The 20,865-nt window shown below is 41.1% G+C and overlaps 1 protein-coding gene across 1 annotated transcript; it reads right to left on the bottom strand.

Moving 5' to 3' along the window:
* Positions 1-17,646: 17,646 nt before the first annotated feature.
* On the bottom strand, positions 17,647-19,509 carry LOC125220374 (probable carotenoid cleavage dioxygenase 4, chloroplastic). Its single transcript, XM_048122545.1, has 2 exons — positions 18,128-19,509; positions 17,647-18,013 (listed from the first exon to the last, which is right to left on the bottom strand). Exons 1-2 carry the CDS (start codon positions 19,507-19,509, stop codon positions 17,647-17,649), a joined length of 1,749 nt encoding a protein of 582 aa, XP_047978502.1.
* Between the last annotated feature and the right edge of the window lie 1,356 nt (positions 19,510-20,865).

The raw sequence follows: 20,865 nt of genomic DNA, 5'->3' as shown, positions 1-20,865 counted from the left end.
TGGTAAACTGAGACTCTTAAAGTAGGACGGAGGGAGTAATAAATAGTTAAAGTGGAGAAATGGTAAAGTAAGAGAGAATAATGTAGAGAAAATAAAGTGGGACAGAGGGAGTATTTTATAAGAAGAATTATATAGTGAACTAAGATAGGCTGTAGAACCCATACGCACGCTGCCGCCGCGGCCCGCCCCGCCCCGTCCCGCTGCGAGCTGCGTGCCTCGACCCACTTGCTCGTGCTCGTGTCCACGTCTGTGGAGTTGGGCCAAGTCAGCGAGCCAAGTGGGATGACACCTCGTCAGTATGACGCAATGAAGCCAACGTGGCTGACAAGTGATGAAGTCCACGTTGTGAGCAAACCAAGACGTGCAACTTTGATACGCTCGGATTTTGCATTGTTTTAAGGCCATTATTTGGTCCATTTTGATTTTCTAAGATGCATAAATGTCTGTTATTTATATATTTTATCTATTTTGGTATTTTGACGTGTTTTGCAAGAAATGTGCAAAATAGAGCCTAAATAGATAATCCCTCCGTGTTGGAACTACTGCAGCTGAACACGGAAAACAAACAAATCCTTACGGATCTATTTAGGTGATTATGCAATCGATTCTAATTCCATGGAAATAAACTAGATCTGTAGATATAACACATCAAAAACACATAATCATGCTTATTTGACGTAGATTCGATTGTTACCTCTTGATCCATCATAGGATTGACGTTGCTAGCTGCACCACCCGAAGATCTTTGATTTATCGACCATGAATCTTCCATACTATTCCATTTTCCTTGATTATTCATCTGTGTGGCGGATCTTGAACAATCAAATGAAAGTGATATGAGATCTAGGGAAAACCAACACAAACACGAGATTGTCTCGATCTAATCCTATGAATTAGGATAGAACAAGAACATGAAAACCAAAACTAATCTCCCATGTGCTAGGGCACAAAAACCGAGGCAAGAGGGAGAGAGAGAGGTCGGCGACGGCGGCTAGGGTTTGGAGGGAGTGAATTGTGTATTGTGGTGTATTCTAGGGTTTCCCATCTCTACACTATTTAGAAGCTTGGACTTGTTGGGCTAGTGATGCAATATTTTTTAGCACTAAATAAACCTGCAAGTATACAATATAGTATAGGTAAAGGTCAGTACCGGATATCGAACACAAGGAATGCAAACACAAAGTGTCTATCCTCTACTAGAACTCAATTACTATTTGGGAAACCGAAAGTTTTTGGAAATTTTGAAAACAGAAAACAATTGAAAGGACGAGTCGCCTAGCTTATGCCCATGCGATATAATCGTTGATTACAAGATTAGGGTTGTCAATCCTAACACGTAACCCAAAAAAGCTCCTAAGACCCTTGAAAAGTCCTTACTCTCAATTAACAGTGCCGTTTTAAGGGAAGCTAACTGTAGCGTCTACTAAGTGAACCTAACTATCTAGAACTCTCTCACAGTTATGAAACAAGTTATATTAAATCATACAAGATTGTGTCACTCAATCATGCAGCATCAGAATTACTTAGGGAAGAAACAAAGTAAAAACAAAACGGGTATTAAATAGAAAATTGAAATTGTATAACCAAAGTCGTTTCTAACACATCCCTAGAATCCTATGAGTTTAGTTACACATAATGAAATAAGTTAAACACATAGATTGAAGGAAAGACAATATGAACATAAAACTAAAACAAATAAAACTCGTAGGTTGAATCCTTGTCGTTCTTGATGTTCTTGAAATCCTTCTTCAACTCCTTGCACAATTGAAGTACTCTAGCTTTAGATCTCTATGAATTATTTTGCAAAAAGAAGCTCTAATTTGATGAAGCTTGAGGTCTTATTTATAGGGGAAAGCCAATCCTCATTCTAGAAGGAAAAGATCTTCAAATTATGGTAAATCTTTGAGCAGATCTAGGGCAATTCGGATTTGCCGCCTTTCTCCGGCGGTCGCCACGTTGGAGTCTAGAGTCTCTGTTCCTTGGGTGGCGGACCGCCGCATGACCTCCGGCGGTCGCCGGGCGAGACCCTCTTCCAAGCGTAAATTTCCGAGGCGGGCCGCTGCATTGCTCTGGCTGCCAGGCCCCGGCGGTCGCCGGTCGCCGTCTAACTCCAGATTTTCAGACTTTGCGTTTTGACTCCCTTTTTCAGCTCAATTATGCACATTTCTCACAAAACACGTCAAAATACCAAAATAGATAAAATATGCAAATAATGAATGTGTAGAGTGACTTTGACATAAAAAATGGACCAAATAATGGCCTTAAAATAGTGCAAAATCCGAGTGTATCAACTTCCCCAAACTTACATTTTTGTTTGTCCTCGAACAAAACAATAAAGACACAAAAATAGACGCACGGATGATGCGCTTTTTATTAGCACTAAATAAACCTGCAAGTATACAGAGTATATGTAGTATAGCCAATGGTCAGTACCAGATATTGAACACGGGGAAGACAAACACAAAGTGTCTATCCTCTACTAAGACTCAATTACTATCTGGAAAAACGAAAAGGTTTTGGAAAACTTTTGAAAATTGCAAACAATAAAAAGCATATAACAACTACTTGCAAATAAAACACGGAGATAAGCGATAGAGATAAGGGAATCCCAAGGATGTGCATTCGCAGTTATGGTTATACAAATTCCAAACTACAATACCCTAGCACAATTTATACTTTGAAAGGACGAGTTACCTAGCTTATGCTCATGCGATACAAACGTTGATTAAAAAGTTAGGGTTGTCAATCCTAACACGTAACTCCAAAAAGCTCCTAAGACCCTTGTAAAGTCCTCACTCTCAATTAACAAGTGCCGTTTTAAGGGAAGCTAACTTTAGCGTCTACTAAGTGGATCTAACTTGCTAGAACTCTGTCACAGTTATGAAGCAAGTTATATTAAATCATACACGATTGTGTCACTCAATCATGCAGCATCATTATTACTAAGGGAAGAAACAAAGTAAAAACAAAACGGATATTAAATAGAAAAAGGAATTGTATAACTAATGTCGTTACTAACACATCCCTAGAATCCTATGAGTTTAGTTACACATAATTAAATAAGCTAAAAACATAGATGGAAGGGAAGACAATTTGAACATAAAACTAAAGCAAATAAAACCCGGAGGTTGAATCCTTTTCGTTCTTGATGTTCTTGAAATCCTTCTCCAACTCCTTGCACAAGTGAAGTACTCTAGCTCTTGATCTCTATGAAGTATTTTGCAAGTAGAAGCCCTCTCCTTTGATGAAGCTTGAGGTCTTTATTTATAGGGAAAAACCAATCCTTGTTGTAGAAGGAAAAGATCTCCAAAATATGGTAAATCATGGAGTAAATCTAGGGCTTCTGATTCACCGCCTTTCTCCGCGGGCGAACCCGCACTTTTGGCCAAGCGTGATCGCCGCGTTGGACACCAGAGAGTCTGTTCCCTCGGCGGAGGACCGCTGCACGACTTCCGGTGGTCGCCGGACGAGACTTCTCTTCCAAACGTATTTTTTCGAGGCGGACCGCTGCATTGATACGCCCGCACGGGCATGGCTCGGCGGTCGCCGGCCGCCGTCGACTCAGATTTCCAAATTCTGCGTTTTGGCTCCCTTTTTTGGCTTAATTATGCACGTTTCTCACAAAACACGTCAAAATACCAAAATAGACAAAATATGCAAATAAAAAACGTGTAGAGTGACTTTGACATAAAAAACGGACCAAATAGTAGCCTTAAAACAGTGCAAAATCCGAGCGTATCAACGGAATGCACAAGGACTAGACTTCATAATTGCCTCAAAAGATTAAAGAACAGTTTAAGCATGTATTAACGCAATCAAATCAAACAAGGCTTATTAGTGCACTTTCATTACTAACACGTGGAACACCTTGAATTCACGCACTCACATGTGGTAAACTTCCAAAGACGGGAAGTGTTCTCTCACTCTCAAAGTGTATAGAGGTAATGTGTATAAGCACTCAAATCATGCATCATGCAAAGTTTACCATAGGTTTGCTCAAAGTCTAATCCCGCCTCTACTAGATGTGATTAAGTATCAAAATTCCGAAAGGTCTTTATTTTTGGTTGTAATGTAGGCTCTTTGGTAGGTGAGGAATATTTGGCTAAATAGTGACTCAAAATAAAAATATCCCAAGTAGAGTTAAAGTGACTGCACTTTTCTATTACCCAAGGCACTTCTAACACTTTATTTTCTCCTTCAACTCACTTTCCAATCCTTTGATTATATTTTTTTTTCACAACATTTCGCAGTTTTCCTTTTTTTTTTTTTTTTTTTTCAACCTTTCTTTCTCTTTCATAAGCATCCTTTATAAGATTAAGCACATATTTGGAATTTTTCTATTTCATAACTTGTACTTTTCTTTACATTAAGCGCACTACTTTTCATATTTTCCTCCTCATCTCTCCAATTCTTTTACAAAATAAGATAGCAAATCTAACTAACCCAAGGAATTGTCCGCATTTATTTGGCTTCCAAAGAAAAGGCTTAAAGGCACAAAATTGGCTCCAAAGGGAAAATTTTTGAAATTTTGAGCGGGTGGAAAATTTTTGGATTAAAGTAGGCTAGAAAAGATGGTCAATCATCCTCCTAAATCAACTTAAACACTATGTAAACTTAGGCAGGACTAGGAGCAAGTTCTAGAAACATATACATGAATGCAGATAAAACACACAAGAATGAAATTAAGGCTCAAATCTCACACGGTAAAAGCATGATTCAAGGCGAACAAGCAATTCACTAATTATGCACCCTTTCACCAAACCATCAAATCAAAACGTTAAGCCACACTTAAACATAGATGGAATGTAATATCATTGGCAACTCGCTCTAAAGTGTGTCCCTAAGCATGCGTGTTTCTAAGTTCTTCATGTTAAGTTCACGACATGGATTTAAGAAAACATTTTTAGAACACAAAATTCTCCTACGGGGTTTTGAAAAACAAAAGCAAAAACTTAAAACAAAAAGAAAACCCTAAAACAAAAACCTAAACTCACGGTCCACCATTTCATCCCCCCAAACTTATTTACAACAAAGTGTTGGATAAGTTATTAGAGTCGGTAGGGACGTGAGTGAACTACTAAAAAGAAAACATACCTTGAAAATTTCGCGACGCGGCCTGACGGGGCAAAAATTCGAAAATTTTTTAAAAATCGCGCTGGAGACTATGCCCGAATGGCAGGCCGCCACAGCCTGTCGGGCGGTCGCCGCACGATGTCAGATTGTTCCAGCATTCAGGTGGCGGACCGCCGCAGCGCTTGCGGCGGTCTCCACGTAGAGGTCAGAACCTGCGGAAAAATTTTCAAAGCAGAAAATTAAACCAAAACCAAAAATACTTAAAATTTAAGGAAAAAAATGTTAAAAACATAAAAATAAATTGTCTTAAAACATCCAAAAACATGGTACAAGTGCTCATTTAAAGTCATTGAGCTTGACTTCTTTATTCTAGAGGAGGAGGAGGGAAACGGGCATTGAGGTCGTCGAATGCGCCAATAACATAGGGGATGTCGCCACTCATGGTTTGGCGCTCTTGTCGAGCCTCGGCAGCCATCCTTTGGAGCTCTTCAATTTGTTGACAGCGATGCACGTCTTCTAGCCTTTGTTGCTCCCAAAATTGTTGCTCCGCCGTGCGCCAATCGCCTTGAGCCGTCCACCCTTGGCGGTTGTAGGCGTTCTCCCTTTGTTGCTCCGCCCAACGGGTGTCCCAAGTGTTGGACACGTTTTGCATGTAGGAGTAGATGTCTCCTAGTTGGGCGGAGGTGTTTGCTTGGAACTCATCATTGGGATTCGGCCTCCCGCGGCGGCGGTTTGCTCGAGTCCGGCGGCGATGGCCCTCCATTTCCTCTTCTTCTTCTTCTTCTTGGCGATGTTGGGGCGGCGGTGGCGGCGGTACTCCACTATCTTGGGCATGTGTGTGCTCCCCTTCTTCATTATAATTTTCAATAGCATCGAAGGCGGAGTCATCATCGGGCTCAAAGATGGGGATGCGAGCCGGGATATTTCTCTTCCTAAACTCCCCATTGATGGGGTTGGCCTCAATGGCTCTTCGGTGAGCCGGAGTGTCGAGCTTCCAATTGACTTGATTCGCCCAAACATCGACCTTGGTCAACTGCGGGATTGGAACAGGGAAGTGATCTCCCGCCACTTGCAAGAAAAATCCTTGACCCCAATAGTCGGTCTTCAACAATCCCACCGAGAAGAGCACCTCATAAGTGATAAAGCGCTCCCCGCCATCTTCCGTCAATCCGGTGAAAGATATGTCCAAGTGTTCGGCAATCGCCGTGATCAAGCCCCCACAACATATAACGCCTCCATCTTTCTTCGTGATCCGGTCCACATAGAGAGTGAAGAGGGTTCCATAGTCGAATCCCTTCTTGTTGAGAAGACACCAAATCACATTGAGCTCCGTTTGGGAGACACTTCCCCCATCGACCCTAGCAAACATGAGTTGGGTCATAGCGCGGTGGAGGTACCTCAAAACGGGGTTGCGAATCGATGAAGACTTGGCATAGCCCGCGGCGTGCTCGTGCTCATTCGTCATCGCACCCCAAACCTCGTCAAAATCGTAGTCATTGTCTTCCTCGGGGTTGGGGTCGAAGCAATGGAACACTCCACTAAGCTCGTCCATGGTAAGCGAGTGCCAACGGTTGCCTAGGCGGAAGTCGATGCTAAGCGGGATATTTTGATGGCTTGGTGACCTTCAATGAGCTAAGAAACTCAAGAGTATACTTCCTAAATGACGGCCACTTCCTCTGGAACATGTAGCCAAGACCGTTCCCGTCGCCTATGTCGCACAACGCCCAAAAGTCCTCCTTCGATCCCCAAAGTTTGGAGAGGGAAATCGTGGGGGTATCTCGAGGGCGCCGTCTCTCTCGCCGACACCTTCTTCCACATAGCCTTTTGCTCATCCGTGGCAAGGCTAATGTCATAGTTCTTCGCATTCTCGGGTTTTCCCTTTGATCCCATTATCCTACAAAAGAAAATTTATATTCTTAAAAAGAATACCAATAAATAGGCAATCAAAGGTTCCCCCAAACTTGCACTCAATACAACTAAAAACCAAGAATCAACAATCATGTGCAAGTTTGTGTATCATAGCATCCTAGATGGTAGCATGTAAACATGTAGAGCATAATCAACCAAAATAGGACACTTTAATCCATCCCCCAACGTGAATTCATCCCCCATGCAGAGACGTATCAACAATAAATCAATACTAATCAACAATCTCTTAGAAATTCACAAGTATTGCAATTCATGGAAGTAATAATAGCCTCACAATGCTATGAACATGATTGCAACATATTAACAAGTATAAACAAGAGGGAGTCACTATTCACCAAGCTTCAATTCACCACCCATAACACAAATTAACCATGGAAAATAAAAAATAAGCACACACAATCATCCCCCATCATAGAATAAGAGTTTCTACCGAACAATTCATCCAATACATACCAAAATCCATGAAAGAATTGAAAGCAAAGCTCAGAAATTGAGTTAGGATTCATACCTTGTGTTGATGAGAATTGTAGGAGAAGAACTCTAAACTTGGAGAGAATTGAGAGAATGAGAGTGTGGGTGTGTGAATTTGGTGATTTATAAAGGTGGGGGTTGTGTGCAAGGAAGGAATTTGAGAAGGAATGAGAAAAGGAATGGAAAACATACCTTATATTGATCCATTCCCGTTTCTGGACTGCGTGCGGCGGTCGCCGCATGATTCGTGGCGGGCCGCCACACGAGCCTTCGTAAAACGGCACTTCTTGGCGGGCCGCCACGGCCCGTCCAGCGGTTTCTTCGGCCCACCCTAAGCCTGCCCTAGGCCCGACCTATCCTGCACATGTAAACACACGTGTGGCGACCGTCGTGTTAAGTGCGGCGACCGCCACTCGTCAATTTTTTTTTTTAAATAGAAAAGAAAACGAAATTAATGAAAAAAACAAAAATCGAAAAATAAAGGAAATTGGGATGCCTCCCAACAAGCGCTTTTGTTTTTAATCGTTAGCTCGACTTGAAGTGGCCCACTAATTGGGCGGATCAGCGACCCGAGTGTTGAAAATTGGCATAGGGAGCAACTTGGTCCCTAGCTTCTTCCACCACTTGTATTTTCCCTTATTGGTTTTGATAACATATATCTCGGGGTCCTCCTTGGGTGCTTTCTTCTTCTTTTGTTTCTTCTTCTGCGGAATAGAGGTAGAGGAGTTAGGATCTTCCTTTTTGGGAGAACGTCTTACCTCGTTGATAATGTAGATAGTGGAGGTAGAAGGATCCTCCACTTCAAATGGGTCTTGGGGTTTGGTCAAGTCCGTGACCATGATTGCCTTGCACCGCCGTTCCATCTTCACCCGCTTTGCCTCACTCTCGATCTTATAGGTGGAGCGACTATAGTTGTCACTAATTGTGATCTCGCCACGACCTACATCAATCAAAGCTTTGCAAGTGGCAAGAAAATCTCTCCCCAAGATTAGAGGGACATTCTTGTCTACTTTCATGTCAAGCACAATAAAGTCGGCAGGGAAAATAAAATCATCAACCTTAACTAAGACATCCTCAATCATACCTACAGTTTTGATGGACGAGTTATTGGCCAACCTTAGTGTCACGTCTGAAGTTTTGAGCGGCCTGATGTTGAGCATTTTTAGTACTTCAGTGACATGCGATTGATGGATGATCCTAGATCACACAGGGCCTTGTCAACTTTCCCTTCTCCAATCCAGCATCTGATAATGAACTGGCCTGGATCTCTCTGCTTCACTGCCCTCTCCTTTTGGATGATCTCGCTGCAATGATGCGGTAGCTTAAAATCGGCTTTTGTTGGATTTTTCTTCCTCATCACCGCCTCCCTTAGAAGCTTTGCGTATTTGAGGATTTCCTGCAGCGATTCGACCAAAGGAATGTTAGTATGAACTTTACAAAACATGTTCAAAAAGTGTTTGAACTGCTCCTCGAACTTAAACTTCCTCTTTGGCTGAAAAGGGAGCACAATCCCATTATGCCGCATGAGTCCCTGCTGAGTAGGTGGTTCTGCAGTCTTAGTGGCGGTTTGCCGCGGGGTGTGTGGCGGTCAGCCGGCGGTCTAGCAGACTCCATTCGGTGGGTCAGCAGCGGCCCGCCGACGACTGGGCAGTCCCCAGATTTCTGTTTCGCCACCCACTTTTTGTTGATGTCGTCCACTCGTGCGGCTGCCTTCGCCTTGTCCTCATCTAGCTTCTTTTGTATTTGCTCAATTTTAGTGTTGATGTTTGCTATGGCAGTTGAGATCATGTTTATTCCTTGCTCGAGGTTTTTTATTCTAGCTTCAACCACTCCGATCTTGGTATCATTAACTTTTCTGTCTTGAGTAATCACTTCCAAGATCCTCGTGATTCCTTGATCATACTTCTCCTCCTTTTTGATTAAATCCTGCAGGGGGTTGCAAGAAATTATTGGTAGAATAGGAAAGGTTTGGATGAGGTCGGTTTCCATTATAATTGTTGAAATTACCGCCCCCTGATTATGTTGATAATTATTGTTGTAATTTCTGTTGGAACCGTCTCCTTGCATGTAGTTGATTTCCTCCACTATCGGGGCAGGGGCTTCGGGTTTAGAGACCGCTATGATGGAGGTTGGTGGAATCGGATCCTCCTTCCTCGATGTGTCCATTTGGTCTACCCTAACTCTAAGTTCGGCCAATTCCTTCGCAAAAGAACTTTCCTCGGCCTCTTCTATCGCTGCTACTCTTCTTGAAGCATGCCTGTCTTTCGACCACCCCCAGCTGTTGGTGGCGAATTCCTCGATTACCGTCATTGCATCTTCTCCTGACTTTCTCAAAAAGCCTCCATTTGCCCCTGAATCCAACATAGCACAATTTTTTTCGTTAAATCCATTGTAAAGGATTCCTACCTGATGGTCCACGGTGAAACCATGGTTATGGCACTTTCGGGGGAGAGCTTTGAAACGAGCAAACGCCTCGTAGAGGGGCTCGTCATGGCCTTGGATGAACTGAAAGATTTCATTTTTCAGCTTCAAGATGGTGCCTGGCGGGTGATACTTGTCGAGGAAGGCAGCTACGATGTCCTTCCATGTGGAAACCTTCTCTAGGGGAATACACTCAAACCACTCTTTAGCAGAATCAGTCAATGAAAAGGGAAAGAGTCTTACCCTTATGGCATCGTCGTCGACACCATTTAACTTGAGTGTGTTTGCGATTTCCACAAATTTGGAGAGATGGCAGTTGGCGTCCTCGGCGGCCCTACCTGCGAAAGGAGTTTGCTCGACCCTTTGTATAAAGGTCATGCATAACTCGAAATTGTTAGCATCAAAACGAGGACCTTCGGGAAAAGTAATCATATTCCCATGATTGAACATGTTCATCACCGGTAGTATCTCTTTGTTCTTCTTTTCTAGTGCCTCGCGGGCTGCCTTCTCTGCATCTCTCTCGTCTATCAACATCTGGACCATCTCCTGCAGCTTTTCGAGGTCCGTTTTGTCACCCATTGATCTTAATCCTTTTTCACTCCTTATTCTCATACGAGTTTTTCAAGTTCTAAATCGAGCGGTTCTAGGGTGTCCTTCCCAGAGCGCGTTCGCATACAAAACCCGCAAGAATCAAAAACAAAAAAAAATTAAAAACTAAAAATAAAAAATAAAAAAAGAAAGAAATTAAAATCCAAAGTAGTAAAATTGTCCATTTGAAGATATCACTCCAAAGTGAATTGTCTTCCCCGGCAACGGCGCCAAAAACATGATGCACTTTTTTGTTAGTACTAAAAAAACTGCAAGTATACAGAGTATATATAGTATAGCTAAAGGTTAGTAACAAAGTGTCTATCCTCTACTAGAACTAAATTACCTCGGTCCGACCTAATGCAGTTCACCAGTTTTCTTCTAGAAACGTAAGCTGGATTGATTTATCTCTCATTCTTGTGTGAGTATGACCAAACTGATAAAGCGATGCCTTCTTTCTAAATTTGCAATGCAGGTTGCAGAGAGATGCTTTGCCTGTTTTCAATATGTTGCTTGATCGCTACAGGCAAAGTATAAATAGGGAACATCTCTTTAATGAAGTATGGTATTTCCAGTCGTAGTAATTTAACTATCCATATATCCTCATAAATTTGTCCTAATGAGTAATCATACTTTACTGCCGTTGACAATAACGTATCAGTTGCTTGATGAAATTGCGGAGAAGTTTTATGGAGTACAACGTAGAAATTCCATGCCAGGAGGAATGTTTGGGGAAATTTTCAAGGTAATACCAACTCCTATCACTGTTCCCATTGATCTGCATTGGATGGTATATTCTTGTTTCTCAACTTTATGTATTTATAACTTTGCTAATGTTTGCAGATGATGGCAGGAGAATAGTACTACCTCCGTCCCCCAAAATTTGCTACACTTTGACCCGACACGGGTTTTAAGAAATGTAATGAAAAGTTAGTTGAAAGTTAGTTGAAAAAGTTGGTGGGATGTGGGTCCTACTTTTAAAGTATTAGTTTTATAATAAAATGTGAGTAAGAATGAGTTAGTGGAATATGGGGTCCACTACTAAAAATGGTAAAAATGAAGTGTATCAAATTTTCAGGGACGGACCGAAATAGTAAACTGTATCAAATTTTCAGGGACAAAGGTAGTAACTTATGGTAGAAATTGGTGTAATCTAAAGTCTAACGTTGATATGATATTTTTTCTCGTTATTGTTATAGTGTTCATTCGGTTTGAAAGATTATATCTCGTGATTGAATAGGAATTATGTTTGGTTCATGAGATTGAATCTTACAACGTAATCCTAGATGGATAATTATATGATAATAAGTCATATCAATTGAACAATACTATAGTGTGATAAGGGTAATTCCCTGCATAAAAACAGAAAGAAACATAAATTCATATATTCATTCATTCAATGATCGAGGAGAATAACAATAGCGTAATCCCTAAATTATCTAACTAAACAATGAAACTAAATAATAATGCAAGATATGGAAGAGATATGAATATTTAACGTATCAACTCTCCCGCGATTGAAAACCACCCTGTCCTCAAGGTGGGAACCACGATACTGAAGGGGTTGGCAGCGGAAGCATACATAAATCGATCACATAATAATCATGATCTATTTAGTCGATTATTTAGACAAATTCTATTCGCGCAATTATCACATGTATCATGCTCATAACTCAAATAAATCATGCTTTAAATTAATTAAAACCTAAAACATGCTTTTGTACGGTTTAACTTTTTTACCTTGATGATTCTCCAAAGAATCGAAGATAGCTAGCGCCTTCTCCACGTGAAAATCTTCAGTACTAAACCACGGATCTTTTGTCTGGTTTCCGGACTGTAAACTGATATCAGAATGAGCTAATCTCACCAGTATACTAGGACTTAAATAAAGAAGACGGAAAACCTTCCCCACGGAGGAGAAAAATCGTCCCTTTCCTATGTAGAGAGGGGGACTAAAATTTTGAAGAAAATTAAGTGTCTTTTCTGTCTCCTTTATTCTCCTATTTATATTAAGTCACATATTGGGACCAGACAGGGATCTATGGAAAGGTTTTGGATATGAGCTACTCCAATTAGCTTTTTACTAATTAAATTGAACCCCAATTTAATATAAGCTTTTAATTGGAATATTACGAGCAGTCACTACAGAAGTAATATTGTACTCCCTATCCAAATCCAAAATTATAAGTAATCTGGGTTTCCATTGCTTGATATTTATTTCCCGCGCTTAAGATAGAAACATCCATTAATTAATCATTCTCTGCTATGGACTTAATTAATTAATATCTTATTAATTCCAAGAGTGGACTCAGCAAGAAATTCTTATTTATTATTCATAGAGTAATCAAACTCCAACTAGCTAGGTTCTGAATAATAAAACCTTATTTCAAGCTCCTCTTGAGGATGTTATCAAACGAGACTCACCTTGCGCACGATTCAACATAATATCAATCCTAGCACCGCTAGATATTAATCACCACTACCCAATATACCAGGCTTATTGGGTTACGAAAAACCCGCACCATTTGGTAAGTCAAAGTAGTGCATAATCAATACCGTATATTGAATGCTAATGTACATTGATTAAGAAATACTCCCTCCGTGCCTGACAATTTGTCACCTATTTCTTTTTTCGCCCGTCCCTAAAAATTTGTTACCTTTCACTTTTACCATTTTCGGTAGTGGACCTCATATTCTACTAACTCATTCACACTCACATTTTATTATAAAATTAATATATAAAAGTAGGGCCCACATGCCACCAACTTTTTCAACCCACTTTGTTCAGAACTGACCGTGTTACCTTAAAGTGAACGACGCCCACAACCGGTCTACTAAAACAAAGACTTAGACTTTGTTAAGTTACTTATACATTTAAACATGTAATAAACATCCATTAAATGTAAAGCATAACAACATTATGAAAAAAATAATCTGTTTTATTCCTTGGAAAATAAAATAAGAGTTTTAACAGTATTCAATCACTCGAAAGGTGATTTCTAATATACAAACTCTAACAGATACAACAAAGAGCGATGCGAACAGAAGCTTTGGTGAGCTCTCCCCTCCTGGATCAAACGCACACCGAACGGTTAAGCGTCTCCCTTCACCAATACCTCAGCGACCAGCTAGGCGGCTTGATTGAATATTCTCCCCACCAGATATCCACCTAAACATGATAACTCCATCCTGGAATAAGATTTCCATGACTTCCTTTCGTATGGGTAGTGAACCTGCGCCTTGATTCAGCAAAATAGAAACTTGCTGCGACACCTCGTCGTTCTTGACGATCTCTTCAAGGACCTTATCGTTTGGAACATCAAGAGTAGCGCCAACATTGTGAGTAGCGTTGTTGGGAACTATGCCATCGGAAGCGTCTCACCCAATACCATCGTGGAAGTATTACCAGCGGGCAGCGATGATGGCGACGAGGCAGTAGCGAGTAGCGTCGCTGCTGAGCGGCAGTGACTTTGTGACCACCAGCTCGAGGGTGAGTGCGGCAGTGTTGGCGGCAGCGGTGGGTACAGGGAATGGTTGGAAAACAACAGTGTTCGTGGTGGCCGATATTTCGGCTGCCATGGATGATAACCAGCTTCGGGGAAACGCTGTTGTATGTGAAGATTCGTGCCACTATAAGTCAGGCTTGAAGATTGATACTCGGGCTTCCATGGGGAGTACTCGAAGGTCGAATATCGCGGTTGCGCGACTGGATCCCAACCATTATCGGGCTGTCGGGCAGGTTGGTAGTCTGGTTGATCCAAACATGAGGGCTGGTGCGGCGAGGGCTGGCCGTATTGCTGAAGTCCAAGCTTCTGGTGTTGGATGGGTTGGTTCCAAGAAGTTGTTGGGTATTGCGGCAGGGGATGCAGCGTCGGGCTTGGTCCTGCGGTGTAGCACGGCTGGTGGACTGGAATTGCGGCTATGAGGCGGCGTACAGCCGGGGTCGGTCGGGTTGCAACGGAGGGAGTGTTGCTGCTACCCTGCGCTCATGATTAACCAATCGGGTCTCGAGTCGGGCGAACCTAGCGAGAATATGCTCCAACGTTGCTGTTGTTGAATTCGATTACAAGCCTTCGGATGCTTGCGATATCTCCGACCATGAATAAAGATTGACTTCGGCCATGAGTTCGAAGATAAAAGCACCAATTTGAAGAGAAGTACTGGGAGGCGGAATCCCGTCGACAACTCAAGCTTAAACAAAGTGCGTAAAATAAAATAGAAAGAAACGTAAATTAATATATTCATTCATTCAATGATTGAAGAGAATAACAATAACCCTATTTGTAATATTAACACTAACTTAATGAGCAAGACAAAAGATATGGAAAAGATATGTAATCCCTAAATTATCTAACTAAATAATGCAACTAAATAATAATGCAAGATATGGAAGAGATATGAATATTTAACGTATCATAGTGCACCTTTTTTAGGCCATCTGCATCCATGTTTCAATACCGTATTAATACCGTCTCATCCCTTCACTATTCATGGGCCCCACTGCACTTTTTACCCCATCTCTTAACTAAAAGACAACACCTGCATCCATCCATCTCTTAATCATCTCATCCCTTAACTATTCAATTTTATTTTTTAATTTTATTTCCAACAAATTCAATTAATATTTCATTGAAATATTAAATTAATACTAATTATTCATAAAATCAGTAAAAATCAAGAAAATTACAACATCCGAAAATACGAAAAATACATGATTGAAATCCTAATATTAAAATTTATTGAAAATCCGCATAATCATGGAAAGCTATGCGGTGATCGTCTAACGGTTGCTAAATTTTGCTCAAATGTGTTCCATTAGATCCTCCTGGAGTTGGGCGTGGGCGATAGAATCGTGTGTCCTTACCCGAACACACAACCGCTCTTGCAAAGACGGATGCACTCCACTGCGAGGTGGACTACTTGCGGTAGAACTTTCGGGGTTTCTGGGTCGAACCAATTTCCCGCCTCAGGTCCTTCATCGGCGACAATCATGTTGTGCAAGATTATGCACGTATACATGATGTCGACTATATTCTCCATAAACCATGTACGAGCTGGGGATTTGATAATGTTGAATCGAGCATGTAGAACCCCGAACGCTCTCTCCACATCCTTGCAAGCAGCCTCTTGCTTCCGCGCAAAAAGAGCCTGCTTTTCGTTTATCGTCTTGTTGAACGTCTTCACGAAGGTTGGCCACTTCAGATAGATGTCGTCGGCAAGATAGTACCCCATTTTATACTGGCGTTTGTTAGCGGTGAAGTTGATGGCCGGCGCTTTACCGCCAATGTATTTGGAAGTAGGTATCTCCCCATACCGGGTTCTCACAAAAGTAATCTCGTACCAACCTTGTGGCTGCTTCCTCCCGGTCACGATGGATGTATTTCTGGGATCGCTTTTGATGCGCTGCGGCTTCCTCCTCCTCCCTACGTCGATCTTCTTCAAGCGATTCTTCCATCATTCGACGCATTTGCTCAAATGGATCCATGAATGAATTAAATTTGGGAGAAGAATTGGAGAGGAAAGATAAATGATATGATAGTGATGAGACGAAAAAAAGATGAGAGATAGTGTGTTTGTGTGTAAAATGAAAGAGGTTAAATAGGAGTATTTATAGAATAAAAAAAGAAAAAAAAAATTACAGTTAAATTTTTTTTAATTTTTATTTATTAATTTTTTTGTTTTTTTAGGAAAATCAATTTTTTTTTAAAAAAATATTTATTGCGTCAGCATGACGACGCCCACTCATGTGCCGGCGAGTGGGCGTCACGCCGCGCGCCAGAACTCGCCACGTGGCGCTGGCGCGTGGCGGCTGTCTCGCCACCCCCCCTCCCCCCGAGCTACACAACGAGACGAAGCACCCACATCGGCATCTCGATGCGGTCTCGTCTCGTCGAGACGAGACCGAGCCCGCATCGAGACGCCGATGCGGCAAGGAAGATTTATTAGTCCAAAAATTCATTTGCTGTTTTTCAATTATAAATGAATAGAAAATTAAAGGCCGAGTTATGGTAGACTCGAACTCAAATCTTTGGCCTCAACAGACACGCATTTGATGTTTTTTTTTTTATACATGTTAACCTTGTCGGCTTCATATCCATGAATTACGCCCAAATTTGTAAAGTCAATATTTTTTCAGCATAAGCATGAATGAAGTCGTTCAAGCATCAAATCAATGTAAAATTTTATTTGGAGTTGATTTAGGGTGTGTTTTCCTTGGTTGTAAATGTATGCCATACGAAAATAAGTGACAAAAGATCTGAAATATACTCCCTCTGTCACATTAGAAATGAAACGTTTGTTTTTTCACACATGTTTTGAAAAAATAATAATAAATAGTTAAAGTGGAGAAAAAATAAAGTAAAAAAGAGAATAATATAAAGGGAACTCTCCTCTACATTATTCTCTATCTTACTTTATTTTTTCACCACTTTAGTTATTTATTATAATTTTTCCAAAACAAGTGCGCAAAAGTAAACGTTGCATTTTTAATGGGACGTAGGGAGTACTTTTTAGTACTAGTACCTAATATGTATTGATTTTTCTTTGGTAATTTTTGTTGAAATATATGGAAAAATATTATCACAACTGTATTTCATGGTAAAATTGTTATAAATTGGAGTGAAAATGGCATTTGTAATTCTTTTTATCAGGATTTTGAATACTTATCCAATCTTAAAAAAACACCTGAAATAGTAAAAATATTTATTTTCCATCAATGAGAATGCATTCTAACATATAAGGTATATTTTGTTCTTATATTATTCTCATTTTTGCTTTACTATTTATCAATTTTTTCAAAATGAGTGAAAAAAATAGCAACTTAATTTTCTTAGAATAGAGAAAGTATTTCGTATTTCAAGAGATTCGTAACACAAAGTAGCATTTATAACATTTAGCAATGTTCGGCATCATTTACTTTTAAACATATAATCAAAACTTTTGAACTAGTACTAAAGACTACTAATAATATAAGCACTACTTACAATATAGGAACACTATTTTCACTATATCTTTTCTATACTTGTTTCAAGTTGCACACTATTATTTTTACGAGACAGAAGAGAGTTTTAGTTATGTTTATAATATGAATTCTGAATGAAAATTTTGGATGATTACTCCGAAACTTCTCACCACATTTTAGCAACATGAACACCACCAATATTTTTAGGATGATGCCATCCGGATTTTATGAAGTTCGAGTTCCGACAAAAAGAGGCCGTGGAAGCCACCAGGCACCCGTTGTGGCAGCTTGACGGCTGCAACAATGTCCAGGGTAGACGACTTTGCATCCATAACCAAAAACTTTGACTCTTGAGCATTTTCATCATGCACGTATGTCACCAAATAACCATCATCCTCCTCTGCTGCCGAATTTTCCGGATCCCTTGCCACGAAAAATGGTTCGCCACCGTAGCAGCCCGGCCCGTACAAACGGCTAGCCACCGTGCATTCCTCGCCACCCTCCATGCTTAAGTCTAGCTTCACAACCCCAATCCCCGTCTGCTTTCCTAGTATTACCGCATACACATACCTAAAAGTAGAGTACAATTAATTTTTTAATAAAATATTAAATTTTCCTTTGAAAGAAAACATTTCTTTTTCCATTAATTCCATTAATTGAGTATTGATGACTTGACTTGGTTACCTATTTTCCTTAGCCGCATAAGCCGGATTGATTACTGCGAAATCAAGAGGTTTCTTCGACAGCTGTCGTCTCTCCAACGTTGCCGTCTCCAGATTCACCGTGATCTTCTCCATCTTCAGCTCTGCTAAATCGATTCGCTCGAGCACATTCTCCACCGACGTTGCATTCGACACCACCATAGTTATGGCTGCGGCATCGTCGTCTTCCTCCCAGGCATTCACACAGTGCAGCACATTTAGCTCCGGCGCCTCAATCCACCGCATATCCTTCTCGTCCTCCGCGTATCTCGGAATAATCCCCAGCCGCGCCACCTTCGCCGTGTCCGCCCCCATCGGAGGCCTCCCCCGCAAAATCCACCACGGGTTCGCCGTGATCTGGATGTCGAAGAAGACGGCGTAATTCGCCGTCACGGCGAAATCATGAGCGCACGAAAAGCTCTCCATGGAGAAAATCGGCACATTCGTTCGCTTTCTACCGCCGGAATCTATCCGGAAGAACGTCAGGAACGGCGGCGCGATGTTGTAAGCGAACGCGAAGGCTTCTCCGGTGATCGGATCGATCTTCGGATGCGCTGTCATCGTCGAAAACGGATCGTCGGCAGCGGATCCGAAGCCGTGGCGGCCTAGGGTTTTCAAATCCCCCTCCGCCGTCAATTCAACGGCGTAGGGGAGATCGGACTCGCAGAGGGCGAAGAGGCGGCCGGAAATTAGGGCTAGGCTCGTGTTTGCGGCGCCGAAGCCGCAATTGGCCGGATCGAGCTGGCCGGAGATCACGCGGGCCGCGAGGAGCGCGGCGCGGGCGGTGGAGGCCGCGGTGCAGGTGAAGGAGGAGAAGACGCTGGGGACGAAGGGGTAGCCGGCGTCACGCTCGGCTGCGTGTTTGTGCGTGCTGACGTAGCGGCAGCAGAAGGTGGGTGGTTTGCCTTGAGATATTTTGATGACGTGGAGCATCCCGTCGCCGTCGAGGAAGTGGTAGGGTCGGCTCTTCGGGGTGAAGTGAGGGTTTGGGCCGTTGCGGATGTAGGCGCCGTCGAGGCAGGGCGGGAGGGAGCCCTCCGTTACGGTGCATGGGGTGGGTGGGAGCTCCGACACGGGAGCTAGGCTGCCGGAGAGGACGTGGTTCGGGTCGATGGCCGGGCGGAGGGGTGGGTCTAGGAAGGTGCATATCAAGTGGTCTAGGTTGTTGAAGATGGTTGCAAGGAAGGATTGGTTTCTTCTCTTTTTGGTGGGTGGACTTTTGAGAGTTTCAGGGTTTTTTTTGGGATGAGAAGTTGTAAAACAAGAGTTTGCTGTGATGATCTTGAGTTTTTGGTTGAGTTTTTGGTGGATTTTAAATGATGGAATGGTTTGTTTTGGGAGAAAACTGGAATTTAGGGTTTCCATTCTTAGGTTTGATGCGTTAAGTGAATTACAAGACTCTGCTTTAAATAGACTAGCTTGCTTCATCAAAGGAGAGCATTATAAAAAATAAAAAATAAAAAAATAAAAAAGAAAAGAAGAAGAAGTTAATATGCATTTAGATTTGTATTCTATAATTCCTGTACTTGTGGACTTGTACTTTTACCAACCTTGTTTGAATATTAAATTAGATAATTTGGATGATACTCTATAGCATAAAAGATCACAATTATTCCAAAGTAATTTGACCTAAAATTAATCAAGATTAACTCTATTATGGGAGAAGTTTAAAACTCATAAACCAAGATTATTATTAGATGACATTGTCCCAAAATTAAATATCATACTGAATCCACTGAATCACGCAACACTCAAAAAAAATTAAAAGGAGTTGTGATTTTGAGATATTTTTAGGATTGATTGTTAATTGTGTTATATTTTCAAAATATCTAAAAGTACATTAGTTGAAATATAAATAGTTATAGAAAATACAAATATTATTACATATAGATATTATGTCAAAAATCAATTTCCAAAACTAAAATATCTTTATCTAATTAAATGAACAACTCACACGACATACCTGCATTATTACAGGCAGCATTTCGTCCTTGGATTCGTTGACCTGGCGTCGAAGGAAGATAGGAATATTATTATTATATAATAATAATAATAATAATAATAATAATAATAATAATAATAAAAATAATAATAAGTCAACTTAAATAATATGAAACGCAAGTGGGTGGCCATTCAAACAGAGGGTGGAAATAACTAATTAAGTACTCCCTCCGTCCCCAATTAAGAGTCACACTTTCGTTTCTGCACTCGCTTTACAAAAATGATAATAAATTGTTAAAGTGGAGAAATGGTAAAATAAGAGAGAGGGTAAAATATAATTTGAATAACTATTATGTATGCATTTATGTCACTCTCTATTATTGTTACTACTATTTGCTAGGGAAGTTGAAGAGTCAATGGCCAATGCATGGATAAGGAGTAAAATTTTACTTTGAATTGCTGTTATTCGCTATGCAAGTTGAAGAGGCGATTTTGAGGGCCAAAGTCTTAATAATAATTGGGACAAAAGATCCAATAAAATGATGGTATTGTGACCAATGATATTAAACTGCATTTGAACATAAGTGTTACTAAAATTGAATATCCTTGATGGAATAAATTGGTGAGGATCACCTAACTCTTTTCCTACATATCTCCTATTCCATTCCTCACAAACATAAGTAATGGATCCACCATTATATTGTAGGTTTGTGAGAGGTGGAGCAGGAGATAATGTAGAAAATGAATTAGGTGATCCTCACTGGGAATTAAAGGCGTGCG

The sequence above is a fragment of the Salvia hispanica genome, chromosome 4, assembly GCF_023119035.1.
Source record: "Salvia hispanica cultivar TCC Black 2014 chromosome 4, UniMelb_Shisp_WGS_1.0, whole genome shotgun sequence".
Classification (NCBI taxonomy): Eukaryota; Viridiplantae; Streptophyta; class Magnoliopsida; order Lamiales; family Lamiaceae; genus Salvia; species Salvia hispanica.
The sequence above is the reverse complement of the archived record's forward strand: the minus strand, read 5'-3'. Positions and strand labels throughout refer to the sequence as shown.